General features: G+C 40.3%; 1 protein-coding gene across 2 annotated transcripts in view; it reads left to right on the forward strand.

Annotated features, from left to right (window-relative positions):
* Positions 1-3,438: 3,438 nt before the first annotated feature.
* LRP12 (LDL receptor related protein 12) overlaps positions 3,439-27,242 on the forward strand; it is a 53,250-nt gene continuing 29,446 nt past the window's right edge. The window contains exon 1 of one of the 2 annotated variants that reach the window (XM_030012327.2): positions 3,439-3,827. In XM_030012327.2, coding sequence (XP_029868187.1) covers positions 3,749-3,827 — 79 coding nt within the window. In that variant the 5' untranslated portion in view covers positions 3,439-3,748. The remainder of the gene's footprint in view (positions 3,828-27,242) is intronic. The other variant, XM_030012326.2, reaches the window with a different exon arrangement.

The raw sequence follows: 27,242 nt of genomic DNA on the forward strand, positions 1-27,242 counted from the left end.
TTATTGTGTCTTAAAATGGTGCTGAGTAGTCCCAACCAGGACTTGGCATTAGAGAGACACTAAGATTGTCTCCTACAATTTTACAGACGTCAGAGCAGGAATAGAGAGAAAGGAATGGACTGGGGAGAACTTTTACAATGGGTCATAAAACTGCTGTTAAATCTGTGGGTGGCATTTGCTAACAGCGTAGCCTGAAGTGACAAAAGAAAGGGAGAACTGATGAAGAAGGGGTATGAAGAGAAAAAAAGAGCAAGGACAGAGAGAAGGAAGTGCGTGTGCCAGGCAGTGAAGTGAAGCTGAAGTGACTGTAAACAACCAATCATCAAAAAGAAAACAATGTTCAAAGTAAAACTACTGGGGGAAAAGATCATATGCTGATATCGTCAGTGGGTGCCTGATAATTCTTGCTGAAGCTGCTTCAGTAGCTTCATGTGCCAGCCTTGAGCTTCAGACAGAAGAATGACTGCCTGTTACAACAAGGTGAACCGTGTGTGTACTTTCAGGATGTTTTATCTTCACCTGCCTTCAAATACAAAAGAAAGATGGTGTCAACTTCTGTGCCAGCTTAAAATGATTCCTATTGATAAACTTCTATTAGTCATCTTCAGATAAGAGTAAAAAAAACCCCACTAAACAAAAAAACAGAGTCATGATTATAATTTCATGCATATAAAGCTATGTCTATGATTTACTACATACTTTTCAGGTATAAGAGAAACAATATTCTCCTCCCCAAACATCTAAGAGATTAAGACAGACAGCAGACAGCTCTCGGCAGAGGCCAACAGAAGGAGCAGCAAAAAAAAAACAAACCCAGGAGCAAGACTTTTTACTTGGGTAACTTTGCTAGGAAAGAAGTTTTTTGAAATACTTTGAAGTTCACAGATTTGGTGAAGAATCATGGGAAGATGTTGCTTGACATCCCGAGTGTCTTACCTGGACTACTAACACATTTTCTTCCCTGGACTTAGAAGATCCAGCTCAACTCCTATGCAGGCAAACTGCTCCTGCAGAGTTTTTTTTCTCTAGATCATTACTTCAGTCTCAAATTTTGCTTGCCAAGCTCATTTAGTACTGAGGCAGGACTGTTTTGCATATCATCCTTCACACTGTGTCTTTGAGAACGTTGAAATTAAGCCCATGATGCCAGGGGTTGATGCTTTGCTCTCTGCTGCCATGAACGATCAACCTGGGTACATGGTAAAGGGTAGCCACTTGTTTGTGCAAGTGATTGAAAGCAGTTTCACAAACAGAGATATCTGGGTTGTCTGGAATAGCATTTAATATGAAAAGATAATTACTGTTGTCTTCTTTGTTATGCAACTAAAATCTATGGAAAGAGAATCATATCACATCTCTCAATAACGTACAACTGGGTGGTAGAAACTGTGTTGACCTAGACGGACAAAAATAACTTTGGGAGGAATGGAGGAAGGCTATGGATCATGTGCTGATTTGTTTAATGTTGACCTATCTCTATGGCAGAGAGTTTAACAGGTTCCAGTAAGGACTTGCACCCAGCATGTACAGCTGTAATTACTGTGGGAGGGTTAGAAGTCCCTGTGTGTTCATAGGCTTTGTGTGGTGTCTGTTCATAAAAGCAGTAAAGCTTCTCTCAGTAGCTACAGACCACACTTCCTAAGCATCCTTCCAGTGCCACATTTAATAATTAAAAACAAAAAGAGGAATGGGATACACGGGGTGGAAAATAGGGCATCTGAGGTTTCACTGAAGAAGTTGGTTAGACTTGCGAGTAGAAAGAAACCAAAAAGGTTGTTGGCTAGGATGCTGTGAATGCTTTACTTATTTGTATAAACCTGTAAGTGAAGGGTGTTTTCTTCCTTAAAGTGTTAATTTTGTAGGCATACTCATGGCTTCCAAGAGGTGAAGTCACATGCCTCATAGGTTCAAACTGTGACTGGACAATTTTACTAAATACTAATCCATCGAGGATTATTAAACTCAGTGATACCATCTCTAGTACAGGGTGTTCCTGGGCCACAACTTCTCAGAGCTGGAGAGCATTCATGCTTGTCTGGTTTACTATCCTTCTTTGGTGACTATTATTAATGCTGCATCTTCATCCAGATACTCACCCTTAAATAAACCTCCCCTCCCTCTCAAAAGAGACATCCCCCCAATATACTTCTCTTCCTTCCCAAATAGATGGGGATTGGGAAATAAATGTGGGAGAAATCAGAGAACAACAAATGAAAGGAAACGGTCTCAAGCTGAGCCAGGGGAGGTTTAGGTTGGGCATTAGGAAAAATTTCTTCACCGAAAGGATTGTCAAGCACTGGAACAGGCTGCCCAGGGAAGTGGTTGAGTCGCCATCCCTGGAGGTATTTAAAAGACTTGTAGATGTGGCACTTAGGGACATGGTTTAGTGGTGGACTTGGCAGTGCTAGGTTAACAGTTGGACTCGATGATCTTAAGGGTCTTTTCCAACCTAAATGATTCTACGAAAAGAGAGAGGAATGAGGAGAAATAGGGTAGTGCACTCCCCATAGCAATCACCATTTTTGGAGCAAGAACTTTGGCCTGATCCAACACATCTGTTCTCCTGGCGTAGATACAAAGCCCTACCAACATAAATTAACTTTTGTTTTTCTCAGGAATGGTAGTATTTCGTTTTTCCAAGTCGATCAGTTGATCTAGTACAACAGAGGTGATACACTTCCAGTCTGCAACAGGCACTGCAAAATTCAAGATAAATATAGATGTTGCGCTCTGAATCCCACTTGCTTTTGACACCCAGTTAAACAATTGAGAGCAATAGATAATTGTGCAACAGGAAAATGGTGTCATTAAAGGGTGAAAGACAGGCAAGCGTAATTGAACAGGAAGCGTCAGAAGGAATTTCTACGTGGTCCATAATTTTGGATGCCATGCATCCACAGCAGTTACGCTTTTTGCTCCCACGGTAGTTTTTCGGTCTCACCGGTGAAATGCAAATTCGGAGGTCAGAAACACACCGGCCGCCAGCTTTATAGATTGGGTTTGATTTCACACACAGAGCTTTCTTCAAGGTAGAGTGCCAGGGCACCCAAATACCCGTTCGGTTATTCTGCCGGGAATCCAGGCTGCTCTGCCGCCGTACTGACGGTAAGATTCACCCTCCCTCCCCGCTCTGAACCCTTCTCCTCAGAGGACACCTCCTCGGGTCAGCGACACGGCGGCGCGGGGGGACAGGCCGGCCTCGGCCTCGGCCTCGGCGGGTGGCGGCTCCCGGGACGGGGCGGGCCGGGCGCTGCCAAGGGCGGGCCGAAACCCGGCGGCGGCGACGACGAAGGAGGGGGGGGAGGAGGAGGAGGAGAAGGAGGAGGAGGGAGAGGGAGGCGGCGGAGGGGCGGCGCCGCGCCGGAGCGTGGCGGCCCGGGCCCTCCCCCGCCTTCTGGGGGCCGCTGCTCCGCTCCGCTCCGCCCCGCCCCGCCCGCTCGCTCGCCCGCCCGCCCGGCCCGCGGCTGCCGGGAGCGACTCCATGCGCTCGGGCCGCCAGTGCGCAGCCGCGGCGGAGCCCAGCCGGGGAGGAGGAAGCGGCGCGGCGCGAGGGGAAGGAGGCCGAGGCCGGTGGAGGTGGCGGCTCATGGCGCCGCGGGCGGGCGGATGAGGCGCGGGTGTGCGGGCCGCTAGCGCTCCCCGAGGCGGCAGCTCCGGTGGGCGAGGCGCGGCCGGGCCCCTCTTGCGGCGGCAGCAGCTCCGGCGGTGGCAGGTCCGGCTCCTCGTCGCCTCCCTGCGGGCTGGTGTTATGGCCCCTTGGGGGAGCGCAGAAGGCTCCCCGGCTTGGAGGTCAGCGCAGCTCTTGCTTCTCGTCGTTTCCTGCTGCGGTAGGTACCGGGGCAGTGACGCCACCCGTCCGCCTCCGTCTCCGGGGCCGGGAGGCGGCCGCCCGCCGCGGGGGAGGGGGACCACAGGCGGCCTTTCTCCCGGCGGCGCGGCGGCCCCGGCCGCCGGCGGGGGGGGCTCGGCCCGCCGCGGGCCCTGGCGCCTTCCCGGGACCGCCGCCGCCGCCGCCTTCCCCGCGGCGGCCCTGCTGGTGTCCCCAAACTTCCCCGCCCGCAGCCCCATTCTTCCCCCCCGAGCCCGGCTGCTCCAGGACTCGCTCCGGGTTTGTTTTTTCGTGTCCGTGGGGGTGGGCGGAAATCTCCTCAGGGAAGTCCTTAAAACAGAGGCTGGGATTTGGCCCAGCTGCCCTCGGCTTTCTCTCTCGCAGATGTGTGTTGCCGGGAACTCCGGAGTTGGCGTGGGGCCGCGTAAACAAACCAACCCCAAATCCTCTGAGTCACGAATAATCGCTGTCTGTGGATAATGGGGATGCTTGGGAGATGTTCCACGTCCGGCCGGGCCGGGCCGGAGGCGGCCTGGTGTCCGGGGGCAGGACGTGCCCCTCAGGGGGCGGAGGGGCGGCTGGCGCCGGGTGATGAGTTTGTGACACATCAGCGCAGGCCTGGAAGCCCTTCCAGGGACCTTTGCTTCTGCTCAGCCTGCTTCCAGTTCGTTCCCGAACGGCATTTCATCTGTGGTTATAAACCCGTCTTTACACAGAACTGCTAGTGAAAAATACTTGTGTAAATGTGTTAGGGGGTTGGTTTGTACGGTACGCAGGTGGCCCGGTAATACAGGATAGATCAAAATGCAGGTACTTGACAATGAGAGTCGTCGCATGTTTTCTCACGGAGTTGTGTTTGTTTTATGAACTTGAGCGTAGGTTGTGTCCGTGGGCCCCTGACGTGGGAAGCAGCCTTTGGCACGGAGCTGGGCGTGTGCCTTGCTCTCAGGAGGACAGCAACAGGGCCCCGATTTAGCAGTTTCTTAAGTAGGTGCCTTTGCTTTAAACATGTGATTGAGCATATGAAAAATTTTGGGGTTGTCTGTGCAAAGGCTTTGTCCAGCCCATGCCTGTGCTGCAGAGATTAGTGCAAACTCTTAAGTGCAGATGTACCAGAAAAATTTGTAAGAACATTTCGTATTTATATGAGTAGAAGGTAGGCTTCTTCAAACAGAACTACAGTTATGCCAGTACCTGTAACTGAACAGTTACACTGGTATAAGTTAATTTTTGAGAGGGCCTACTCACATGAACTGAGGTACTGACCGGTCTTTTAAATGCACACAAAGTCAAGGAAAATAGTTTTAATATCTATATAGGCTGTTAAAAATTTGATATGTCTTAAAATGAAAGTACAGCTGGAAAGGAGTTCGCTTATGGTAGAGCAGGAACTGGTAGGGAAAATCTCAAGTCTGGATATATCAAGTTGTCCTTATGTTTGTATACTTAATGTACTTCATAAATTTAACTTCTATGTGAAGGTTTTTAACAAACTTTGTATTTGTTTATTATATTCATGACAGAATTGAAGTAAAAAGTAAAAATTATAATTGTCGTGATAGACCTCATCAGCCTGACTTGAGTAGACAGATTCAGATTGCGATGCTGTAATTTGGGCAGTATTGTCAGCATTTCCACTACAAAAATTTAAACTACAAGCACAATCTTTAGTTAGAGAAAAAACAACCAAATAAAATTCTTGCTAACATTTTTCATAGAACTTTAATCAAAGCTTTCGTAAGTTCAACCAAGAATGAAGGCTCCATAAGTTTCTTTTGCCTTGCTGAGAAATACATCACCATCTGTTATTGCCACTGCTGGAAAGAAGCTGCTTCCAATTTGGTCAGTGTGCTGCCTCATCCTCATGAGGGATTCGTTTCTCCTAACAGTTTTTGTTACAGATGTCTGAAGTTCTGACCAGTTTCACTGCTCAAAGGAGAGGAACTTTCTCTTCCCCGGGCTAGAGCATCCTAAACAAAAGCAAGCATTTGCTGTGTAGTGTAGCCCTATCTCAAGCTGTCATTTTGGTTTGTCCTGTTTGTTCCTTTTGGGAGAAGGAAGTGGGAGTGGGAACTATTCCCTAATAAAGCGTTTTACCTTCCCGTGCAACTGCTTTTGGCTCTGCCAAACTAAACTAATTTAATATTGGCATGAATTTGATCAAGGTACTGCTGACAGCAGAGCTCTGAACTGTGGTATTGATCCTGAGTGGAGCTTTGTAGATAAGCATTATGTTACTGCATGTTAAGGCTTTGAATACAGCAGGCAGTACTCAAGGTAAATGCACATTTGGAAAAGCAGTGGTGCATCACTTTGGTTGCCTTCCGTTATTCGGTTGCACAGCTGAAATATCTAGAATTTTCCACTAATTAAAATGCTAAATTCGCTAAGGTTGATATGTGGGCATTGAGCTCTCCAGAGAATGTTTCTCTGTTTCCCTGTAGTTAGTGAATTTTTCAGACCTTCCTTCTGATGATGACTATAATTATAAAAATTTGAGAAGGAGGAATACTGATGAGTGAAATATTGGAATAGCACTGACTAACGAGAATTATAGCTTGGTAGGGTGTTGGGCAATGGTATTTGTTTTTAGTATGTCTGTCCTTCCTGTTGGCTTGAGAGTTTTATATCCAAGAAATAATTGATTGTATGTGTCTATATAATCCTGGCATGGCTTTTACTGGGACAAATATGAAGGCATTTCTGCATATTTCAAAGGCCATAAAAGTTATCTGAATTCAAAACAGAACCATATGTGGCACAAAATAGGTTTTTTAGGTAAAAAAATGTCGCTTGAGAAATTGGTCCTGTTCTTGAGGGCAGTGTTTTTCAAACCAAAGTTTGATGGTTGATCAACTAGAAATCAAAGGAATCTTAGAATCATAGAACCATAGAATAGAATCATAGAATCATTTAGGTTGGAAAAGACCCTTAAGGTCAAGTCCAACTGTAAACCTAGCACTGCCAAGTCCACTACTAAACCATGTCCCTAAGTGCCACCTCTACATGTCTTTTAAATACCTCCAGGGATGGTGATCTTACTTGTTTTCTTGTTAAAACAGGAGCTTGGATTAGAGAACTGAATTCCTAATGTTACCATTTTGTTTGATTTTTATTTAACCCTTGGCAGGATGATGGCTTATATCTTACCGGTACTGTGATGCAGCATTTTCAGGACCATTTTAGGGAGGGATTGGTGTTCTAGAGCAGAGGTTGAGTTATGAAAAGTCTCTGAGGTGGCACAGTGCAAAAGCTAGGACATGCCTTCCTTTGGAATGGAGTTTGGAAGCACGGGTACTTGGCTTCTTCAGATTTCTGGGAAGTCGATTTTTTTTGTAGTCTTAACTATACTTGTCACCCTGATATATTAATTTGAATTTCTGTCCCACTGAACATTAAGACTACAGGAAACTTTTATAGTGTTCTGTACAGTTGGTAGTAGTCAATGCAGTAGTACAGTACGTAAATTTCTCTGCTTCTGGCTTCACCAGATGTAAGGAGTATCAAAGAAAAATATTTACAGTAGTAGGACAGCGAGACTAAAACAGTTAAGAGGTAGAAGTGGGAGCAGATAGAGATCAGTCTTCATTCTCATTATTTCCAGAATGGGTTTGGCTTTAGTGACTACTTCTTGAAGTACTAATGGCTGAGAAACATTAGCAGAGGTCAGAAAATGATTATTCCCCAAAACTGTAGTTGAAACAGTGTTGTATGTTACTACTGAGACTGCAGTGCTATTGACATTATTCTGTCCCATTAAAGAAAGACATATTACAGTTTCCTAAGCTATGAAACACTTAGTTTGGGGTTAGAACCATTCCAGGTTTCTGTGGTGCAAATGTTGCTTGAGATTACAATGAGACTGTATATAATTCATTGTTCACTTGGTTTTCAGATAAGGCAGGTAAATTGTCATAAAAGTTCCCTGGTCAGGACCCAAATTTTACTTACATGTCAGTTTGCTAATGATGGTATGAGGAACAATAAATAATTCTTAAGGTTCATTCACCTTGTTTGAAAGAATAGCTTGAATCATGTAAGCAAATAAACTCTGCCAGACAGTTTATTTAATTTTCTAAAGAAGTTGAACTATAAAGCCAGAACGGACTGTCCTAAAGGAATGGCTTGGCTTAATAAATTATTGTACCTTAAACTCCTGAATGTCACTCTTTAGTGATACTTTTGTGATACACTGAACAGATATATTTTGCTAAGCTGTAAATTGTATTATTGGCAAAACCGCTGCATTTAGTTTATTAGAATGGTTTTGTAGTCCTTGAAGTGAAAATGTCCTAATTCTAGTGGCATAAAAATTTATATTGTCTAATAAGCTGATGATATGTCAAGTTGTGCAAGTACATACATATTCAGCTGGCTGTTCAGAGCAACAGTTAGGTCTGTGGTCAAAGTATCTGTGAGGTCACGTGGACAATATTTATAGTGTTCGTTCGAGGGGAGAAGAAAAAAACCACACCCTAGACAACCTCATAGCAAAAAAAGTTTGAAAATTTAATCTAAGGTAGTTGGTGTGATTGTTATTATGTGGTAAATGAGAACATTGTCAGCCAGAGGAAGAGCACAGAGGTACTTGTAACCAGAGTCGGGACAGAAGCAATCTGACTCCATTCCTGTCATCAGAGCAAAGCATGTAATTAGCATGGCTTTTTCATCTGTTTCTGTCATTGCTAGGAGAGGAAGAGCTCTGCTGGGTTAGTGTTGAAATGGCCCTACAGGTGAATCTGTTTGAATTCTTTGCTTTAGTCTCTCCTATTTTAATATCAAATAGATGTAAACTGTATGGGTATTGTTTTCAACTAAGCCCTAAATATATTGTTTTATACTTGTCCTGGCTAAAACTTGCAATTATGATCAGTCTTGTGGTTTGTTAACAGATCTCAAATTTGTAAACTTAGTGTCTTTATGTTAGGTACATCCCCCCCCCCATCATTTATCTTTTACCATATGCCTCCATTTCCCAGGCTGTAGACATTCTTTTCATACTTAAGTATAAATTACTAATTTCCTTACAGTTTTTTAAAAATTCCTGAGTATTGTTTGTACTGTGTAAATAGTGTAGTTTTGCTTTCCTAGATGTCTCTGCATTTTCTAGTTTTAGTGTTCCACTGATATTGTCCCAGATAGTTAATGATGTTAGATACTGGAACAGCTGAGGTATCTAGCTAGGCATTAATTGAAAGAGTGTGATTTGTCAACAACCTGGGATTTTTTGGCTTATATGCATTTCAGAATTACTAGCTGTAACATTTTGCAGTACTGGTTATTACCGAGGTGTCAGTTGGTCGGCAAGGTTCAGCCTGCTTAGTTTACGTGGTTATAAGAAGCTCTGGGTACCAATCCATTTGATATACTATGGAAGTTGGTTGTAGATCCGTGTTCCTGTGTTTATCCCCTCAGTAGAAATAAATGCTCGAAGTGGTTTATAGCAGGCTATATGATACCATACTCTGAAGAATTGTGTTGTTGTTAATACATTTTTTTGTTGTTTTCTACACTTGATTTTTTGCTGCCCTTGTTACTTTACTAATGCTTTATTACATGAAGGTTTACAGTTGCATTGAAATATATAGTATTGATTCTTGTGAGGATCTAAGTTTAAACTACTAAATTTAGCGTAATTGACAGATCAGTGCAAATACTTTCAAAAGCACTGTTCTAAATTGTGGTTCTGACTTGTTTCTCTGAACAGATGCTTTAAACTTGGATACACCATAATTTTTGCTACATTGTTAACATGTTGATGATGTCTTTTTAGCAAGGCAAGCATGTTTAGTAGCTATCTGCTAGATTTTTTTTCCTGCTATTCTATTTGACACTGAGTTTTAGGTTATGAGGGAATTCCTGTATAACTTTCTCATCTGTTTTGCGAGGAACAACTTTCTGGAACTAGTCAGGAAAAAAGAGTTTAGAATCTTCTCCTCCGCCCCCCCCCCCCCCCCCCCCAGCTTAATTGTTACTGGATCAAAAGTAAATTAGCAAGCAAGAATAAGAGCCCCCCAAAATTGTAAGAAAGCTTACAAGTAGTGTGTACTTTGAAGGGGGTGGGGGGGGCAAAGTCACATGAAAACATTTGGTTTAGTAGCTTGAGTTGTCGTAAGATGGTCTCTCTTTTCATTTAAGCATCTAGTGACTTGTCAGTACTTTCCCAGATACCTTTAGTTGGTTGTGGAATTTTTTGATGTGCAAGAAAGCTGAACTTGCTCACTCTTGGTGAACTATAAGATTTCCGCAAAGCAATGAAAGAGAAGCAGTTGTGTTTCTCTGCAAGTAGAAAGTACACTTAACTGTGTATTAGGATGTGAACTGCATCTTTTCACCCATCTGATTGTGTGTCTGTAATTCATGACTACCCTTCCCTTAACCTCTGTTTCCTCCACTAAGTGGAAGCCCCCGGGACTGACTCTGGGTAATCAGAGCAGACTTTTTAAGCCAGTTGCAGCCAGAAAACAGTAGAGTGATCCTCTAACAAGCAGTGCGAGCACACTTAGGCATGTGGTGGAAGGCTATAATGAAGTTGCTTGTGTTTAAAAGTTGGGAAAAAATGACTCTGCTAGAGGCTCCTGTAACTTGGTTTCATTACTCCAGCTTTGCATGAACTTACTGGGAGATATAGATAGGTCCCTCTGAAAGTACACATTGTGAGAGTAGTTCTTCCATGAGAAAAAAAAAAAAAAAAGGATTTTGTTTTTCCTCTAATATATACAGTGTTACCAGTAATAAGTTTGTTCTAGTCAATGATGTCTCTTAAAAATTTAGTGATCTTACTCATTGAAGGAACTGCTGGCTCCTTTAGAAAGAACTTTTTAGTAACTGAAGGTGAGCAGTTCAGAACAGAAAATGGAAGTCTTGTTGATGAGTCTTGAAGAGGGAAGGCATGCGCTTACATTCATGTGCTCTGGCTTCTAGATTTTAGCTGCATATGAGTTTTCATAAGGCTTTGGTTAGTGCTTTTTTTTTCCTACACTTTATAAAGGGTATTAGAATCCAGTGAATTAGTGCACCCTGTTAGGGTGTTTTCTTTCTATTAAATTGTATTTTGAGTATCTCAAGTAAAAGAAAGTAAAAGCTTCAGTTAGGGATATTGTAGTAACTGGGACTGAGACAGATAATGAATAGGTCACATGCAGTAAACAAATCCATATACATGTTTTCCTCTTATCTCATAGTTTTAAGTGGAGGCTTTAACTCTCCCCTCTTTTTTTTCCTGCACTTCGGACTCAACAGAGTAATTTCCAAAGAGGGAATGATTCTAGAGTCCTAATTAACATGCTGTTTTATTCATAATACTGTTGTATTTACTCCAGTCTGCTCTTCATATGACTAAGCAATTACATTTTTCCATTTGCTCTCTTCTAAAGAAGTGCTCAGAGAGAGTGCACAGGGATTTAACTCAAAATGCACGTCTAAACTGTATGGAAATGTTTGTAACTGGACTTGGGAGAGTACATATTTTATTTTTTTTCCACAGTTGATAATTTTTTTAAAAGTATGGAGAAAGAACATTGCTCCTTTCCATGATGTAAATATTAGTTTAAATATTCTGAAAGAGATGCCTGTTGGTGAGTCAGGAAGATGAATGATAAAATAATCAGTCACATGTCTCTTGATCACAGCGACATACAGCTGAAGTACTGACTGGGATAGATTTGGGTAGTTGTGTAATTAGTAGAAATGGCTTCCCTCGTCAGAGCACCTTCCATTGTTCATGTTTCCTATCTAAAGGTACTGAAAGAGCAATCAGTTCCATGGGTAGAGTTCAGCTGATGTCTCTGGCTAGAGATATTCATGAAGACTCGATTGCTGGCATGGCAAGGGAGGGAAAGATTGGGACATCTTGGGAGGGCATGTTCATGGCTAAAAGAGGCAGAAGCGTTCCTCAGTATGGAAGAGGGAGGCAAGCTGTCTGGGAGAGCAGCTATTGTTTAAGGCTGTGCAAGTGGAAGAGAGGAAGTGAACCAGCCTTTTTATTTTAAGGGATGTTATGGTGGCTTGGTGAGCATCTAATCAGTCTAAGAGATCACTCTTACAAGTTAACAGCAAGCAAGAAAAGGTATTTGAGTGCAGGAGGAAGTCGGGAATCGCATGAGTTCTCACTCTCAGGCCTTCCAAGTATTCTCAGGCATGGGGATGTTACAGAAACATTAGATTCTTGCATTTTATGTGTGCTTTAGAAAGTAAGTAGATGAACAAACAGATTTTTGAGCATTTTGTAACTCAGTGTATGGCTTTCATCAATGTTTTGAAACATCCTTTTTTGTCACCCTGGTGTGCGTTCCACTTTCTGGCTGATACTGGCATTTGGCAATTGTGTGCTCTTTAGCCGTTTTACTGCTGGATGTACCTGGGAGCTCTATGTTTCTAGAGTCTAGTTACTACTGACCTCCCTGTTGCTGCTGATCCAGCTAACGCTGTTTCCAGTGCTTGTTGCCTAGGTGTTGTCTAGCTTGTCTCATTTCAGTCCCCAATTTCAAGTTATCTGTTGTGTCTGTCATCTGTGCACACTGTAACAAAGCTTCAGTGGTATCACAGTTCTCATGTAAATAGCAATCCAATATACCAAAGCTGAGCGATAATGTTACTAATCTCTTGCTAAGTCCACAATACTAGCTTTCTGGTTTTCTTCATCCATTGTGGAAATCTGGGACAGTACTGCCTGTACAGCCCTTTTGCCTTTATGCTGTAGATGAATAAGGCTTGGGAGAAGGACTGTAGCTTTATCCTCTTGCCTTAGGAACACAGTCAGCTTTCCCCATTATCAGTTGGAACCACGCAGCTTGTGTGTGGTGCCTTTGGGAGGCACCGCACATTGCTTTGGGAGGGTCCATGAGGAGTTTTCCTGGAATAAGAGATCCTGTGTTCTAAGTGTGCAGATTAGGAGTAGCAGTGCTGCTAACTGTCCTATGCAATGAAATCTCCTAGGGATGACTCCCTTGCAAGTCAGATCTGTCCAGAGTGAAAAGTTAAGGTCATGGCTGGGGAGTTGAGAGACCCTCCTCTGCACTCCTAACTAACAGAAAGTTCTAGTTGTGCTTGATAGTGACTTTTTGGAATGAGTATACTCAGCTGTACGTCTCTCTTAAAACGTTAATTAAAAGCATGGAGGCCAGGGAGATGTATGTGGGAATCAAGTGAGTAAGTCTACGTTTGAATCTTCCACCAGTTTTCTGGAGTTGTCCCTAGTTTGTGCCTTTACAAAGGAGGTGGATTTGAACTCTGGATGTAGCCATTTAGAATGTTCGACATGAAGGAATTCAGCATAAAATGCAATAGCTTTCCGAAATTATTAATGGCCAAAATAACACTGAGTTTAAATTTTTAATCTGAGATCCTGCTTGCTGACCGTACTGCACATTTGGGAGCCAATGAAGTGCTCAAAGCACCTAATTTGAAATAAGCATGCGCAGTTTCTCAGGCATGTGTGTGTTATTCGAGTAAAGTGATCACAACAAACAGGTTTTTTCAAGGGAAACGAGTTACTGTGATGGGAAGGAGGTCTGAACTAGCTTCTAAACTTGTGAGTTGTTGAACATAGTTTATAAATTATTGCTATGAACGTAAGAATTATGACATCAGATTCTTGCTAAGCAACTCCTTCATGCCTGTACTGAAATACTGTGTACTTTGATGTATTTTTGAAGTGTCTGAATATATTTTAATTTATTTAGACATGTAATCAGAGTTTGTGTTTTGCAGTTTATGGAATTTTATTGTTCTGGGTCTACTTTTCTCCCTATATCTGGAAATCTGCTATTAAACAGGAAGGACGCGTACTTAAATGAGCGATATACTTCATTATATAAAAGCAGATAAATAGAAATGCGAACATGTAGGCATTATGTCTGACATTGATCTTGTACTTGTCACCATGCTATGTCACATTTTTGCTATTTTAAAACTCAGTGCCTCCCTTTAAAAAGGGTGTAGGAGCAAGTGCTGAATTTTGTTAGCAGGTTGGCTTTTAATAGAGTAGAATGTCTGCCTCTATATGTAATTTTTTACCTTTTATTTTACAGCTGAATTAGTGCATTGAAGCCTAATTTACCCATTTTCCTATTCAAGCTGCATTCCTTAAAAAGGAAACCCATAGCTCTTTGAGCCTTAGAACCTTTCTGTGGCAGTATAGAGCGAAGCATCCCCTGTTGTAGCATGGTCATGATTGTTTTTTTAAAACAATATTGCCAAGTACTGTATTCTTCAGTTAAATTTCTCAAGAGATAGGATTTGTGTATTTGTGTAGGGCAGGCTAAGAATTTCTGTCTTTAATCTACAACTTTGTTTCCTAAGCCAAGACTAACTCTCTGTGCTTAAGGTTGTCTCCTGTTAGTTTTGTTGACCGTTGCCTTAGCCCTCCCTTAGTGACATTAGTCACTGACTTCATCCATAATTCTGCGTCAGCAGAAGTTGACAAAATCAAGGTAAATCTTTGGTTTTCCAATGTGCACAGCATATGATTTTGTGTAAGTACTACTAAGTCCTGCGGTTGCTTTGAATATGTATGTACATATTTGGAAGGGGGAGGATGTGGAATTTTAATCCATGCTCAGCCTTGATTTTGCTGTGCTTTGTTGTGATCAGTTTAAATTTTACTGCTGGCATCAATAAGATCAAAGTCAAATCAAACTGAACTGCTTTTCAAAATGTAAAATTGTTACCTGCAGTTTGGTAATTATAAGCAATGAAGTTAACCTTAGACCTTAGGAACTTTCAGTGGTGTGTTTATTAATTCAAAATTATCTTTATAAAAAGCTGCATTTGAAAGTTTCACCCACCCAAGGATTATTGTAGGACATTTATCTCTGTTGTAGGTGGTCCACCTTAGAAACCTATACAATTTGTTTTGCTTTGAGAGGACAAAGACCAACAGGAATGCCATCTGTACCATAACTTTTAGCCACAGCAAGCCTAACAGTTACCTTCTGGGAACTGAACCAGCTAAAATACTTCGAGTGAAGTATTTTACAGCTCTCTTGAGAAATCATGTTGTCTTGGTGCCCCAACGCTGGTAATAACTGAATCCATGTAAAAGTTGTCTTGTAATGTCAATGCTGAGCCTCTGAGTACTTTTGCAGACAATCCAGAAAGGAAAATCAAGTAAATAGTCAAGTGGATAACAATCAGTGGTGAAGTATAAACAGTGTAAGAATTTGCAAGTATTCTGTCTTCACTGTATCTACTTTATCACAAATAAGCCTTGCTCTTCAGTTTTGCAATCTACGGCAACTTGAAAGTACTCCCTAATTTTAGAAAGTAGTATATGTATATAATATCAATAAAAGATGAGGAATGGGAAACTCAGATACCATGAAATATTCCAGACTTCCTTTATAATTCTTTCCCAGAACTGTACCTCTTGTAGTGATACCCTCTTCCTTTTTTGAATAGCCAACACACAGCGAAACCAATGCCCTTAAACTGTGGCTTATTATTATTCATTAGGCAGAGCTGCCAGTAAGGAATTGTAAGGGATGTAATCTGCTTTCATCAATGCACAAGTGTAACAATGCTTTTCATGCAAATTGAAAAGAAGCTACATCCAAAAGAATACAACTGCCTATCAAGTTTGGTAAATGGTATTAACATAAAAACTAGTATCTTTTTCACATAGCTATTTTTCCAAAGCATTCTTCATCCCTTTCTTCAAAAAATCATTTTGTTTCATTCATACACAGGTTGAATCTGAGTGTCCCAACAAATTGCTGCTGTTTGAGTTTCTTTCCCTTGTTGGCTGTTACCTCATTTGTGGCATCTCTTTGTAAAAGAACACTTGTGTATCAAGCAGTGACTTGCTGGTACAGAGCTTTCTTCTTGAAGATAGGCTTATACCAAAAGAATACTATAAACCTAACTCGCATTTAAATTTACTGTGCTTTACTGATATGACACACTTGGGAACAAACCTTCAATGAATATTTTTCTTTTAAAATATTCTTTGTGTAGTTGCTTAAAAGCTCTTTATTATCTGAGGTTTAAGTATTAAGACAGACTAATAACCCCTCACACTGGCAGTATTCCTGTGAAGTATTGTTGTTTGCAGGGTACAAGCTGAAGCACAGAAAATAAATAGCTGCTCCATGGTTGTGCATGACTAGAGTTTGTTAGTCCATATTTCTGGTCCTATGCTGATTTTGTGTGTGAGTGTGAAGTGGGGAGTCTTGGTTTGGCTTAACTTAAGAAAAAATCAGTGTGGGAAAAGGCAGGCTTGTTAAAGGGATGAGAGGCAACAGGAATGTGACTTTACTGATCTGAACTGCTCTTCAGAGACGTCTCATCTCAATTCTTGGTGTAGGCAGACTATTCTGTCCCTCGGAGGGAAGATAAAGGATGAAGAGTGGTCCTAAAGTATTTAAATGCAAACAGCACCCTTTTGGCAAAGATGCAGTTGCTGAGTTTTTGTTGTGGAACTGGAAGGAGGCTACTTTGAGAGCAGTGTGTCTGTTCTCCTTCATTTAAAACTCTTAACTGCTATCCTTGTCTGTTTTTACAAATGTGATTACCAACTAATTTCTGTCATCCCCCAAATGCTAATCCTCTTCTGCTCATAAGAAACAGAGTCCATTGTATAATTCAGCTATTGTTTCTTAAGTGAATGGATGCAGACTGCTTTAAAAGGTTTAGTGATGATCTGTCTGCTGCTGCCACTTAGAGCTCCTTCAGACCAGCTATCTTTTATTGGAAGTAGACAGGTAGAACATTTTTTTATCATGGATTATTGTATTCTGTGTGGAATCTCGTACATTTTGTAACAAATTTTACAATGAAACACAAGTAGAAATGTATAATTTTTTTTAAAAAAAATCTTATTAACTGGATTTTGGGGACTTACTCTTCTGCTAATGTGGTAGAAATAGTCCAAAGTCTTTGGAAGTTGTGGGGAAGGTACAGATGTGCACAACTGTTCTTATGCCATGTGATCCATGGGAAACTAGGCTCAAGTTGATATTCACATCACCAGATAACAGTGAATATGTGCAAAGTAAACAACTGAAGTGGCTTTTGGAGTATCGGTTTGTGAACTGGATGGACAAAGGGGTGTGCAGTAGTTATGCAACTTGACCTTCAGTCATCTGGTGTATATCTGAATGATTCTTGGCAGGGATTTCCTCAGAGGAAGAGTCAAAACACGTTTTGGTATAGTATCCCATATATTAGTAAGATTTTTTTAGGAAGATGGAGTGCAGAAAAAAAGTAAGGTGTTAAAACTGTTCTCAGGAAGGAAGTTAATGACTCATGTAAACGTGTAGTGAGAATTGTTTTTTTGGTCAAGAAAGGAATAGATGAGAAGAGCTGGAAGAGCTTGTGACAAGGCAAAAGTGGATATAAGGTGTACTGGGTGTAGAGAAACATACTGGAAGGTAATTATAAATATGAATGTCAGGGTAAATGGTGATAAGGATTTTGGAAATACCTGTTAGATCACATTCTTTTCTCCAAGGTGATCATTCCTCTTATTATGTTTAAGCCTCTCTTCCTGTTTGTGCTTTTGTCATAGGAACTCTGTCCGAGAGACAGTGCGTGCATGTGCATGTGTGTACACGCTCACTCATGGCTACCTGCTTTTCCCTCCCTGGGGGAGCTGGTGGTTTGGTAAGATTTTTTTAGTATACTGCAGTGTGAGGCTCTGTGTGTTTTCTTGGTGAACACTCCAGGACCTGGAGGGGCTGGGGAGCATGTGCATGTGTGAACCCCCTTTCCTAGTTCTGGTGGTAAGGACTGGCATGTGGGTAAGCCTGAGAACAGGGGTTATTGGGCATTGGCAGCCTCACGCTGGTGGTGTGGAAGCTGAGAGGGATGGTACAGTCCTAAGTATGGCTGTGTTTCGGTAAAAGGAGGCAGCTTATTTCTTTGTCATTCATCTCCATAGGGCTTTTTCATTAAGATAGTAACATTAGGTGGAAGCGAAATAGTAACATTAGGTGGAAGCGAATGGGCCAATTCACACCTCTCTGTAAATATGCCTATTTCAACTATCTAACTTCTTGGAAATCTGTTTGCTCTTTTGAATTGCTGTGGACTTACATCTAAAACATGAAGGTTCAGGGTGCGATGAAACACCAAACTGGGGTTTATTTGACCCTGAGATAACCAAATAAAGCATGTATCGTGAATTTTACAGACATTTGCAATTTCTTCCAAAGTGCTCTGATGGTTCTGGGGCACTGGGGTTGCATGTATGTGGTTGACAGAAGGTCAGGGTAGGAACATCTGTACATCTTTGAGAAGGAAAGCAGGATGTAGTTCAAATTGTGTGTCACAAAAAAGAGTGAGGTAAAGCTGAAGGATGCAGGACTTTCTTGCATGCTTAGAGCTACTGTAATGTAATAAAACTTGGGATTTTGTGACCTGTACCACGTGAGACTTTTTCTTACTGGCTCTATTGAGAGTAGGCACAGAAAGTGCATTTGGGGTCATACAAACAGCCTTTATTGTACACTATGGCATCTACAAGTCATTGTGATCTTTTAATTTCTGTAAAAAATATCTCACCTTGCAAAAAGCCAAAACCAGAATCCATATAGTAAATTATCTGTGTGTCTACTTCAACATGTTAAAGTTTTCCAGTGGTAATTTGTGTGTCTGAGGGATGTCATTTGACAGCAGGGAAATGATATGCTTACGTGTTTTGAAACAAACTTTGTTCTGCTCTTTTTGACTAATGTTACCTATGCTATGGCTGCCTTGAAAGCGCACTGTACTCTGCTGAATTGCAGCTGCCTAAACTGGCTGTCAAGTCAAATGCTTGTTCAACTCTACAGAAAGGATTTCTTTGCTTCATTTTGTGATTGTGGAGTCATAGTATTATCCAACACTCTTGTTTCTAATTCCTCATAGTAGAAGGTTGTGTTTATCTTTTTTAACTACCGGGAATCTTCATGGCAAGAGGCTCCAGGACGCTGCAGTACTATGCAATGTGAAAAGTATTCTGGCTGTCAGATGTGCACTTCTTTTCATCACATATAAAGGTGGCAGTGTTAACTGTCTTTATATTGCAGTTCCTGTTTTACAACTGTTCTCACGTAAGTGTTCCTGTCTCTCTAGCTACCTCCAGCACAATTAATGTGATTCAGACTTTCCCAAATGCTTCCCAAAGTTTCCATTTTGGGAAAGGGACAAGCCTTTACCTTTGGTGTTCTGAATTTTGAACTTTGTTCTCAGTGATTTGGGGGAGAGAGGGAAGGTGAGGCACCATGAGTAGCTATTAGCACAGGATAGTTATAAGTCAAAGTAATGTTTCACTTAGTTTTACTATCCTGTTGTCTGCGGTGGTTCTTTAGTACTGATAGTTTTATCATTTACTAACATTACTCAAGTTTAGCCATTCTTTCCTTTGTGCTTCCCACCACGTGGGTAGATCTGTCCATGGGAAGCACAAAGCCGTCATACTTGCTTTCTTCAAACCTTCTTGACTCTGCTGTGGTTCCTATAAAGCACTGCTATTTGATTATGTTTTGGCACCTGGTAGGCTGGGATTTCCAGTTGTTTTATGTATTGTGCTTTTTTAATTGTGCTTTCCTGATTAAAAATATAACATACACAGTTTTCACAAAGCAATGAGAGCTCTGTGGAGCAAGAGTTGTTTTTGTTTGTACAGTACCTGACAAAATAAACCTATAACCATGATAAAAGGTTATTTGTGCTGTTATGAAAAAAATGCAGTAGTATGTTACTGTGTTTTACAGATATCATGAGCCAAATAAAGAAGACTAAACTTTTTGCAAATTTATTTTTAAGACACTGCATAGTGTTTAAAATAAAAGGTGTTAAACTCTTTTAAAAGTGTACTCATACTAACATGTGAGGTACAGCACCAGCGTCATTCTTGCAGGACAAGAATCACAGGATTAATATTTACACCTGTTTGTCTATTTTTTTGAATTATATAAATACACATAGACTATTTCTAGACTTTTTAAAGTATCTGTGGGGCTTCCTGAAGTTTTCTATTTTAGAATCCATGACTTGAATCAATGCAGTAGCTGTAGCAGAGTTTTCTCGAAGTGTACACTTCTTGCATAAAACATTGGAGAGAAAATAAGTTTTACTGGATTATAAATTTTACAGGATATTTCCCTTATCTTTTTTTTTGCTTTGATGAAACTAATTTGTTTGAACAAAAGAATGTAAAAATAGCAAGGCTGCCACGTACAGAATTCTTACACGGGTGTTGAGCGTACTCATACAAGTATGTGTGCACACATGTTCGTACCAGGAGTATGCCTTGGCTATTTTAAGATCTGATTATTAATTAAAGAAGTTACTAATCTGAGTAAAATCAATTTCATATCTTGCAGGCAATCTGTCTTCTATTAATGTCTGTCTTTTTTGAATAGAAGCAATTCACAGTGCATTTTGAGGAATGCAGTATGTTATGACTGGCAAGTTATAGCAAGTTCGTATCTTATTCTTCCTAAGTCCTGAGGATATTTAATAAACAGCACAGTTTAGGCAAGTCTAGAAAATTAGTGTAACTAATTAATAGCCTTTGCTATTGTAGTGATTGAAATTTTGACGCTGACAAGTAACAGTAGAGAAAGAGCTATGTGGATTGAATGCCTTTTTAGTAGTGAAAATGGAAGCATCTACGTATTGTGGTTCCCTCAACTCAGTGACATCTCCACTTCTGTCTGCTATAACTAGAGCAGATCAAATTATTCATAATAAATAATGAAATTAATTTTGCACGTGGGTGTTTTCATAAGATTAACAAAAAGCATTGTTTTACAGATGTTGAAGGCACAGGCAAGAAGTGCATTACCTTGGGAGCTCTTCCCTCCTTTGGCTGTGCTTTTTACTGTGTTGTTGCAGTCCATATGAATGATTGCATGCTGACTTAACACTGTGCAAGGTTACTTCTACACTTTAATTAGTTCAGTGAAGCAGTAATAAGGGACAGAGACTCTGTCCTGTATCACTGGAAGATAGCTGGGCAGACTGCATGACATTTTGTGTAAGTTCAGTTTCAGTCTGAATAGGTGTTAGGGGTCTAAAAAGTTTGGTTGCCAGACTTTGCATAAACAAGTCTGCACAAGTATTTGCAAGGTCTGTGGTTTCTGTGAACTTTTTTTGTAAATTAAAGAAAACAAGCTTTCTTGGGAACTCTGCAGTGCTTTTTAATTCTATCAGAAAGAAACCAAAACACATTAAAGAATATAAAAGGTCATCAAAATCAAAGTTTTATTCCTAGTAATAAGTAGCAAGAAGGGAAGAAAACAGTTTTATCTTTCAAATGAAGATATTTTTCCTAGATGCAATAAACATGCTGTGCTTTTATGATTTTTAGATTTGATGTATGTGCAAAACGTGCATGTAAATATACTGCTGCTTCACTACCTTTTCCAGTAAACCGTTTGCATCCAATTCAGTTTTGTCATTACAGTGAATGCAGCTGGGATCCTTTGCAGTTACTTCTAATTTATTGTTGTTACCTTCATGAAGGCAGAGCTGAAGCTCAGCAGGTATATACTCTTGACTCCAGTATTCCCTGGTTTGCTCAGGCCAGTGTTCCAGAAAGAATCTAGCAAATCTGGAAGTTACAGTTAAATTTCTCAATCCCCTGCTTTTGCTCTGGTCAGAAGTATAAAACTTCCTCCTTGATTACTGCCTTAATTGTAACATCTTAGCCCTTCTGTTGAATAAAGACTTAAAATAAATAGATTTTGTAACTTCATTTTATGAATCCAACAATCTTTCTGGATTTTGAAACCATTGTTCTCTGGACGCATCTTAGGTGATGATTTTTTTTTTCCTCTTTATAACAAGACTAGTGTTTTTCTTTTTCTCTTCTGTTTTGAGTTGTTGGTCACATGAGATGTAGGCTCCGTAATAAAGATGCAGCAGTGGAGCAGTGTTTTCCTTCTTTTCAAAAATCCTCGTGATTCTCTCCCACCCCCCAATATCAAGTACTCCTACACTACTTAAGTCTTTTTTGGAAAAAAATCAGTTGTAAATCTGAGTCATGCTGTCATCTGGAACTAGAAGCTTGGATGTTTTGAGGGTTCCTGGTAGGGATTCATGGGGTAATAGCAGATAATATTTTCATTTCTGCAAGCCTATAATAGATTCATGATGGCTGCAGTTATTAGTTTATGAATAATGATTTTGTTTCTTCTGTTAGCACTTTTTCAAGACAGAATAGAATAAAATCATTTGAAGGAAACAGCATAACCAGCAGTATTGTATCTTAAGAATATCTGACCTGAAGCCCTGCTTTTTCCATCTAACTTCAACAGAGGCCTGAAATCTTCTGGTTGACTGGAGATGTTTGGGGTTTGTTTTGTTTTTTTTAAATACAATATACCAGCTGTATGTAGACTGTTGCCTACTGCCATTTGTTCCTGTAGTTATAAGGAATTAAGATGGGAAATCAATCTAAACCTGCATGGAGCAAAACCAAAACCAGTTTTTTTACTGCAACAGTGATTTAAAGAAACTGTAGTAGATAAAAGTATGAAGCGTGTGAAGAGTATGAATCAAATCTGAAATGCTCTTCCCCCTACTGTATAAGCACCGTGCAGCCCACACATTGAAATTTTCCCCTAGTCTGGCACTTCTCAAATGTGAAATACTTTCAGTATCTGAAATGGAATTTCAGAAGAAAAGAGTAGTTACTGCAGTTGAACATGTACAAAGGCTCTGAACAGTCCTTTGTTAAAATAATTGAATTTTATTATTTTAAACATAGCTGTTTAAAATAGAAAAAAGCCAAAGTTTCTAGCTAGGTTTGTAAGTAATACGGCGGTGGAATGTTTTCAAATAGAAAAGCAAATTGTTAGGTTTGCATTCATGATAGGTTCTAATCAGTTAAGAATAGGCACCTAAGCCTTATAAAGGAGATAGTTAATTTAAGGGTGGGTAGGCAGTATACTTGCCCTTGCCTCTCCCCCCCCCCCCCCCCCCGCCCCTGCCTCAGTTTCTGGTCTACTCCCTTTTCCTCTGTTTCCTTATCATTTTTTTGAAGTAACTTGAGGTCTAGCTGTAATTTAGAAGACTGTATTTGCTGTTTGAACTGTTTAATTGGTTTTAGTAATCTGTTTTTTTCTTCTACTCTGTTTAATCTGAAATGCTGCACTAGATTACCACCTGAGAACATGTACAACTTGCAGGCAATGGGCAGTCAGGTAACTTCCTTTATACCTGGCTGGGCAGAAGAATAGCGTTTGACATGAATAGAACTGCTTATGTGCTTAAAATCAGGAATCTTGTTGAAGCTGAGCCAGTGTCTCTGCTAGATTTCCAGTTTCCACTGCTTGCTGCCAAGTATATTAGAGCCGTCTATAAATAGTTTGTGGAATTTTTGAGTGAGAATAAAAAAATCAGGTTCTTTTCTGTCCCCACCTTTTCAAACTACAACTGAGAATCTTTAACTGGGGGGGGGGGGGGGGGGGGGGTTGCTGGAACTTTCACACAAAAATTCTTCTCTTAAGTCAAGTTAGTTTAGTTATTAATTTAAAATTTTGTATTTTAATGAGAATAGACTCAAATAAAAATTGTCTTGTGGGATTTACAGGTGTGACCAAATTTTTTTTCACCTGCAGCATTAAATCAGAGTTGCTGTAGTTCCTACTCTAGCTTCTCTTTTGCAACCTAGGATAAAGGAACCTCAGGTTATCTTGCTAATTTGGTGTGCAAAGATCTCTTTCAAAAGTGTTTCCTGTTTTCTCTCTTGTGAGAGTCTCTCCTGCTGGTACACCCAGAGAAAAAGGTTTGTGCTGCATTAAACACAGTCAAGTACAGAACTGCTGGTTGCTTTGTATGTTTGATTGTCAAGAAGGAAGAGCTGTCCCTTCCTATAGAAGGAAGAGTGGAAAGTGACTGAGAAGCCACACCTATAGAGCAGGAATGCGAGAGCTCACATTGTAGGCTGCAGTGTCTTCCAGGTGTTTACTTGATGTATCCCAGTGGTGCTGAGGGCTGTGTTTGGATACTCCAGCATCATCTGGCTGGCAGCATCTATGTCAAATTTGCGATATACTAGCATCTCGTAATGGTTTATATGGAATTTTGTAAATTTTGTGTGCTGCAACAGCATTCGCAATTGGTGGAATACTAGTGAATAATGTGTGCAGTGCTTAATGAATCCAGAAAGAGAACTTGTGTTGCTCACACTAAATGACTGTGGAGACTCTGCAGCTTATACCTGAAGTTGAGGTGGAGCCTCCCTGGCAGCACTGGAGCTGCAGTGAGCAGAGAGGACACTTGGAATGTTGGGTGGTTGGAGGTGTCTCTGCGTTGGCACACCCCACAGGCTGGCAGAAGTGGATTTGTGGAGTAAAGTTAGGCTGAAGTTGTAAAGTTTGCACCATATACATTTTTGAAGGTTTTTCTTTGGACTAGCTATAGCGTGGTCCAATGGAGTGACTACCCATTACCAGTAGGAGTGTGTCTTCCAGATTAGTGTCATCTAAAAGGAGTCCAGTTTGAAGGTTCCAAGGCCACAGCATAATGTGAAGTGGAGCAGATCAGGAAATTCAGAAGCATGGTCCTTATGTGAAATAAAATACTAATGTAGACAAATCCCAAGTTAGCACCATAAAATTATCAGGAATAAAGGGTATTTTATGTTTTGGCAGAGAAGCTAACAGATCTGTTATGACCTGATCATTATATATTCTTCAAATTCAAAGCATTTATTTATGTAGTGAACTTTTTAGAGTACCTGTTTTAATAGTCAGTTTTTGAAGAACGAATGCACTTTGGGGGGCGGGGGGATATAATCTTACAATGCTAAAGAATGTAAAAGAAGTAGAGTATTTTTCCTTAGAGATTTTTAAGTCAGTGTTATCAAGATTATAGGAATAAAGGTATGTGCTGTTGTTCACTCAAGTACTGATTAACTTTGGGTTTAGGCTCTGTACAGTGAATGTAGATTTGGAAACTTCGTGGCTGTGTTTTATTCACCAAGAGATTAATAAAGACCTGTTTTTCAAAAGTACGATGCAGCTAGGTGTCATTTAAAGTCCCTCTGTGAGGAGGAAAGGACAAGTAAGAATGAGGGGGTGATACAAAAATCCAATGTTGGACAACAGGTTTTAAGTACACAGTGCAGACTTTCAGCAGCATCATACCCATTGTTTTATGCCCAAGAAATAATTTTCTAAGCACAAAATGGTAGATATTGGTTGTTGTAAAAAGTAAAAATAAAAGTCTAAAACCTGCATAAAACAATTCCATTGCAGAATTGATTCTCTAGTTCTTGTCTTAGTTTTCTAAATAAAACAACATCACAGTTGGTCTAAAATAAAAATGGTAATACACAAAACAACAGCATTGGGTATTGTAAACAGATTCTGTGCTCTGTCTGTTTTTACAGTGAAATTTTATGTGCTTATTTCCTGCTTTTGTATCATAAACACTTTGAAATAAGCCACTATTTCAGTATAGTTTAATCTGTTAGTCATTTTTATTGTTTCCTTAATTAAAGAAATTAATTATGCCATTGTAGTATTTGAGTATACAACACTTTCTCATTTCATGTGAACATTCACTTTCACTGTTTGAAATTGTAGGTATATTTACTGTATCTTCTTTGTAGCAGATGTTCTTCTGTTACAGGGATTTGGAATAAATCTTGTCACCCTGTTGCTCAGCTTGCCTTTAGTAGAGAATTCTGACTGTCTGCACAGCAGTAAGGCTTTCTCTCAGTTTTCCTGTCTATTGCATGTGTAAATTTATATTAAAAGAAATGGTTATTTAATCCTTCCCTTACCTGAAGGATAATTTACATCTTGCTGCACAGCTTAATCCTGTTTTACAAATGACCACCTGAAATTCCTATGACTCCGGTACTTAATGGTAAGGAAATATGAAAAAGAACTACATATAGCTAGTTAACGCCAAACTGTTGATTAAAAATAAATAATACAAAATTTGTCAATAACTCTTGCAAAGATTCTTTAGCTAAACTGGAGTTTATTGATCGGTTAATGCCTAAAAGTCAATACTGGCCCTTCTCATGATGCTTTTTTAATTGCCTTTTGTCATGAAATACATGAACTTAAGCAAAAGCATGTGTTGCCCTTTGTCAAGGAAGTAAGTAGCAGTTAGGTGTACGACAGAAACTTCTGGTCAAAGATGCAATGCACTATATAAAAAAGAACAATAAAGACATGACAATATGAGATGACTGTGGATCATGAATCTTATCTTGAGTAGTTAATCCAAATACATACTGGTGCACAAATGTGTTAATTTGATTTCATGCATATCGCTAATCAAAAGAATGCAGTGATTGCAAACTAAGCCATCAGAAGGCAGGAGATAATGGTGTCACCTGTAAAGGCTGTGACTGGTTTCTGTAGGAATCTGGGAATGACACTGCTGCTTCACTTTGTAACTGAATATAGAGACATAACAAATGTTGCCTGGCTTCAGTGGACTGTGTACTCTGAGCTCTGCCGCACCTTAATTTAAAGCATTCCCTGTAGCAATAATACTGTTTATTTCATGAACTGTTCTGGGAGGGTAAGTTTCAAATGCTTAGACTGCTTTTTTTTTTTTTTCTTTCTATTTGCTCCACTTTCAGTTCCTTGTCTCTCATAATGTTGAAGTTGCACGTGTAGCTCTGTTCCTGTCTTCTGAGGAAGGCAAAGTCTGAATTTCTGCAATACAGTTTAGCAGTGGTGGGAGAACACATTTTGCATAGATGAAGAGAAAGTGCAGGAGAAACCATATTCTCAGAGACTTTTCTAGATTATAAAGGTTGAAAAAACAATTCTAGTCCCTTTCATACCTTCATGTTCATTTGAGATTATAGAAAGTAGTTTTTCTCTTGGTTGCATAATCTCAGTTTACTGTGTACTGCTCCTTCTGCGGTAGAGGAGTTTGGCAGCCGTATGGCCGTATACCTACGGATACATAGCTCTTTGCTGTTGTTACAGCATTAAATCCCTGCAGCTAATGCATTTAATTCTAAATGCACAGTAGTTTAACAAATATAGGTGCAAAGTATTCAGGAGATGAGGAGGTTGTAAATAATGAGCCAAAAGTCTGAGGAGGATCCTACTTAACTTTTTTGGTTCATTAACTGCATGTGACCTACATGTAAATAATGCAATATAGTGTTTTGGGTTACATACTGAACAAATGTTTTCATTATAGAATGGTTTGACTTGGAAGAGACCTTTAAAGATCATCTCCTTTATCTGGAGGAGGGTGGTAGTACTTGTTTTTCTGTTGGTCTCCCACATGCCCTGCTCTGAGCTGTAACATCTTAACCTTAGATTAACCATAGGTATGACGGGTAGGCAGTTAGCCTTTGCTGCACTTTTCTCCCACAGACTCAACAGATGAGTGTGACTGTGGTTCAGCCTGACATACGGTGTCTTCAGGTGGAGCTTGTTTCTGCACAACTGTGCTTAGATACTTTCAGGAAGTGTGGGGGGGTGGGATGGCCACGGGC

Source organism: Aquila chrysaetos, chromosome 4 (assembly GCF_900496995.4).
Source record: "Aquila chrysaetos chrysaetos chromosome 4, bAquChr1.4, whole genome shotgun sequence".
Lineage (NCBI taxonomy): Eukaryota > Metazoa > Chordata > Aves > Accipitriformes > Accipitridae > Aquila > Aquila chrysaetos.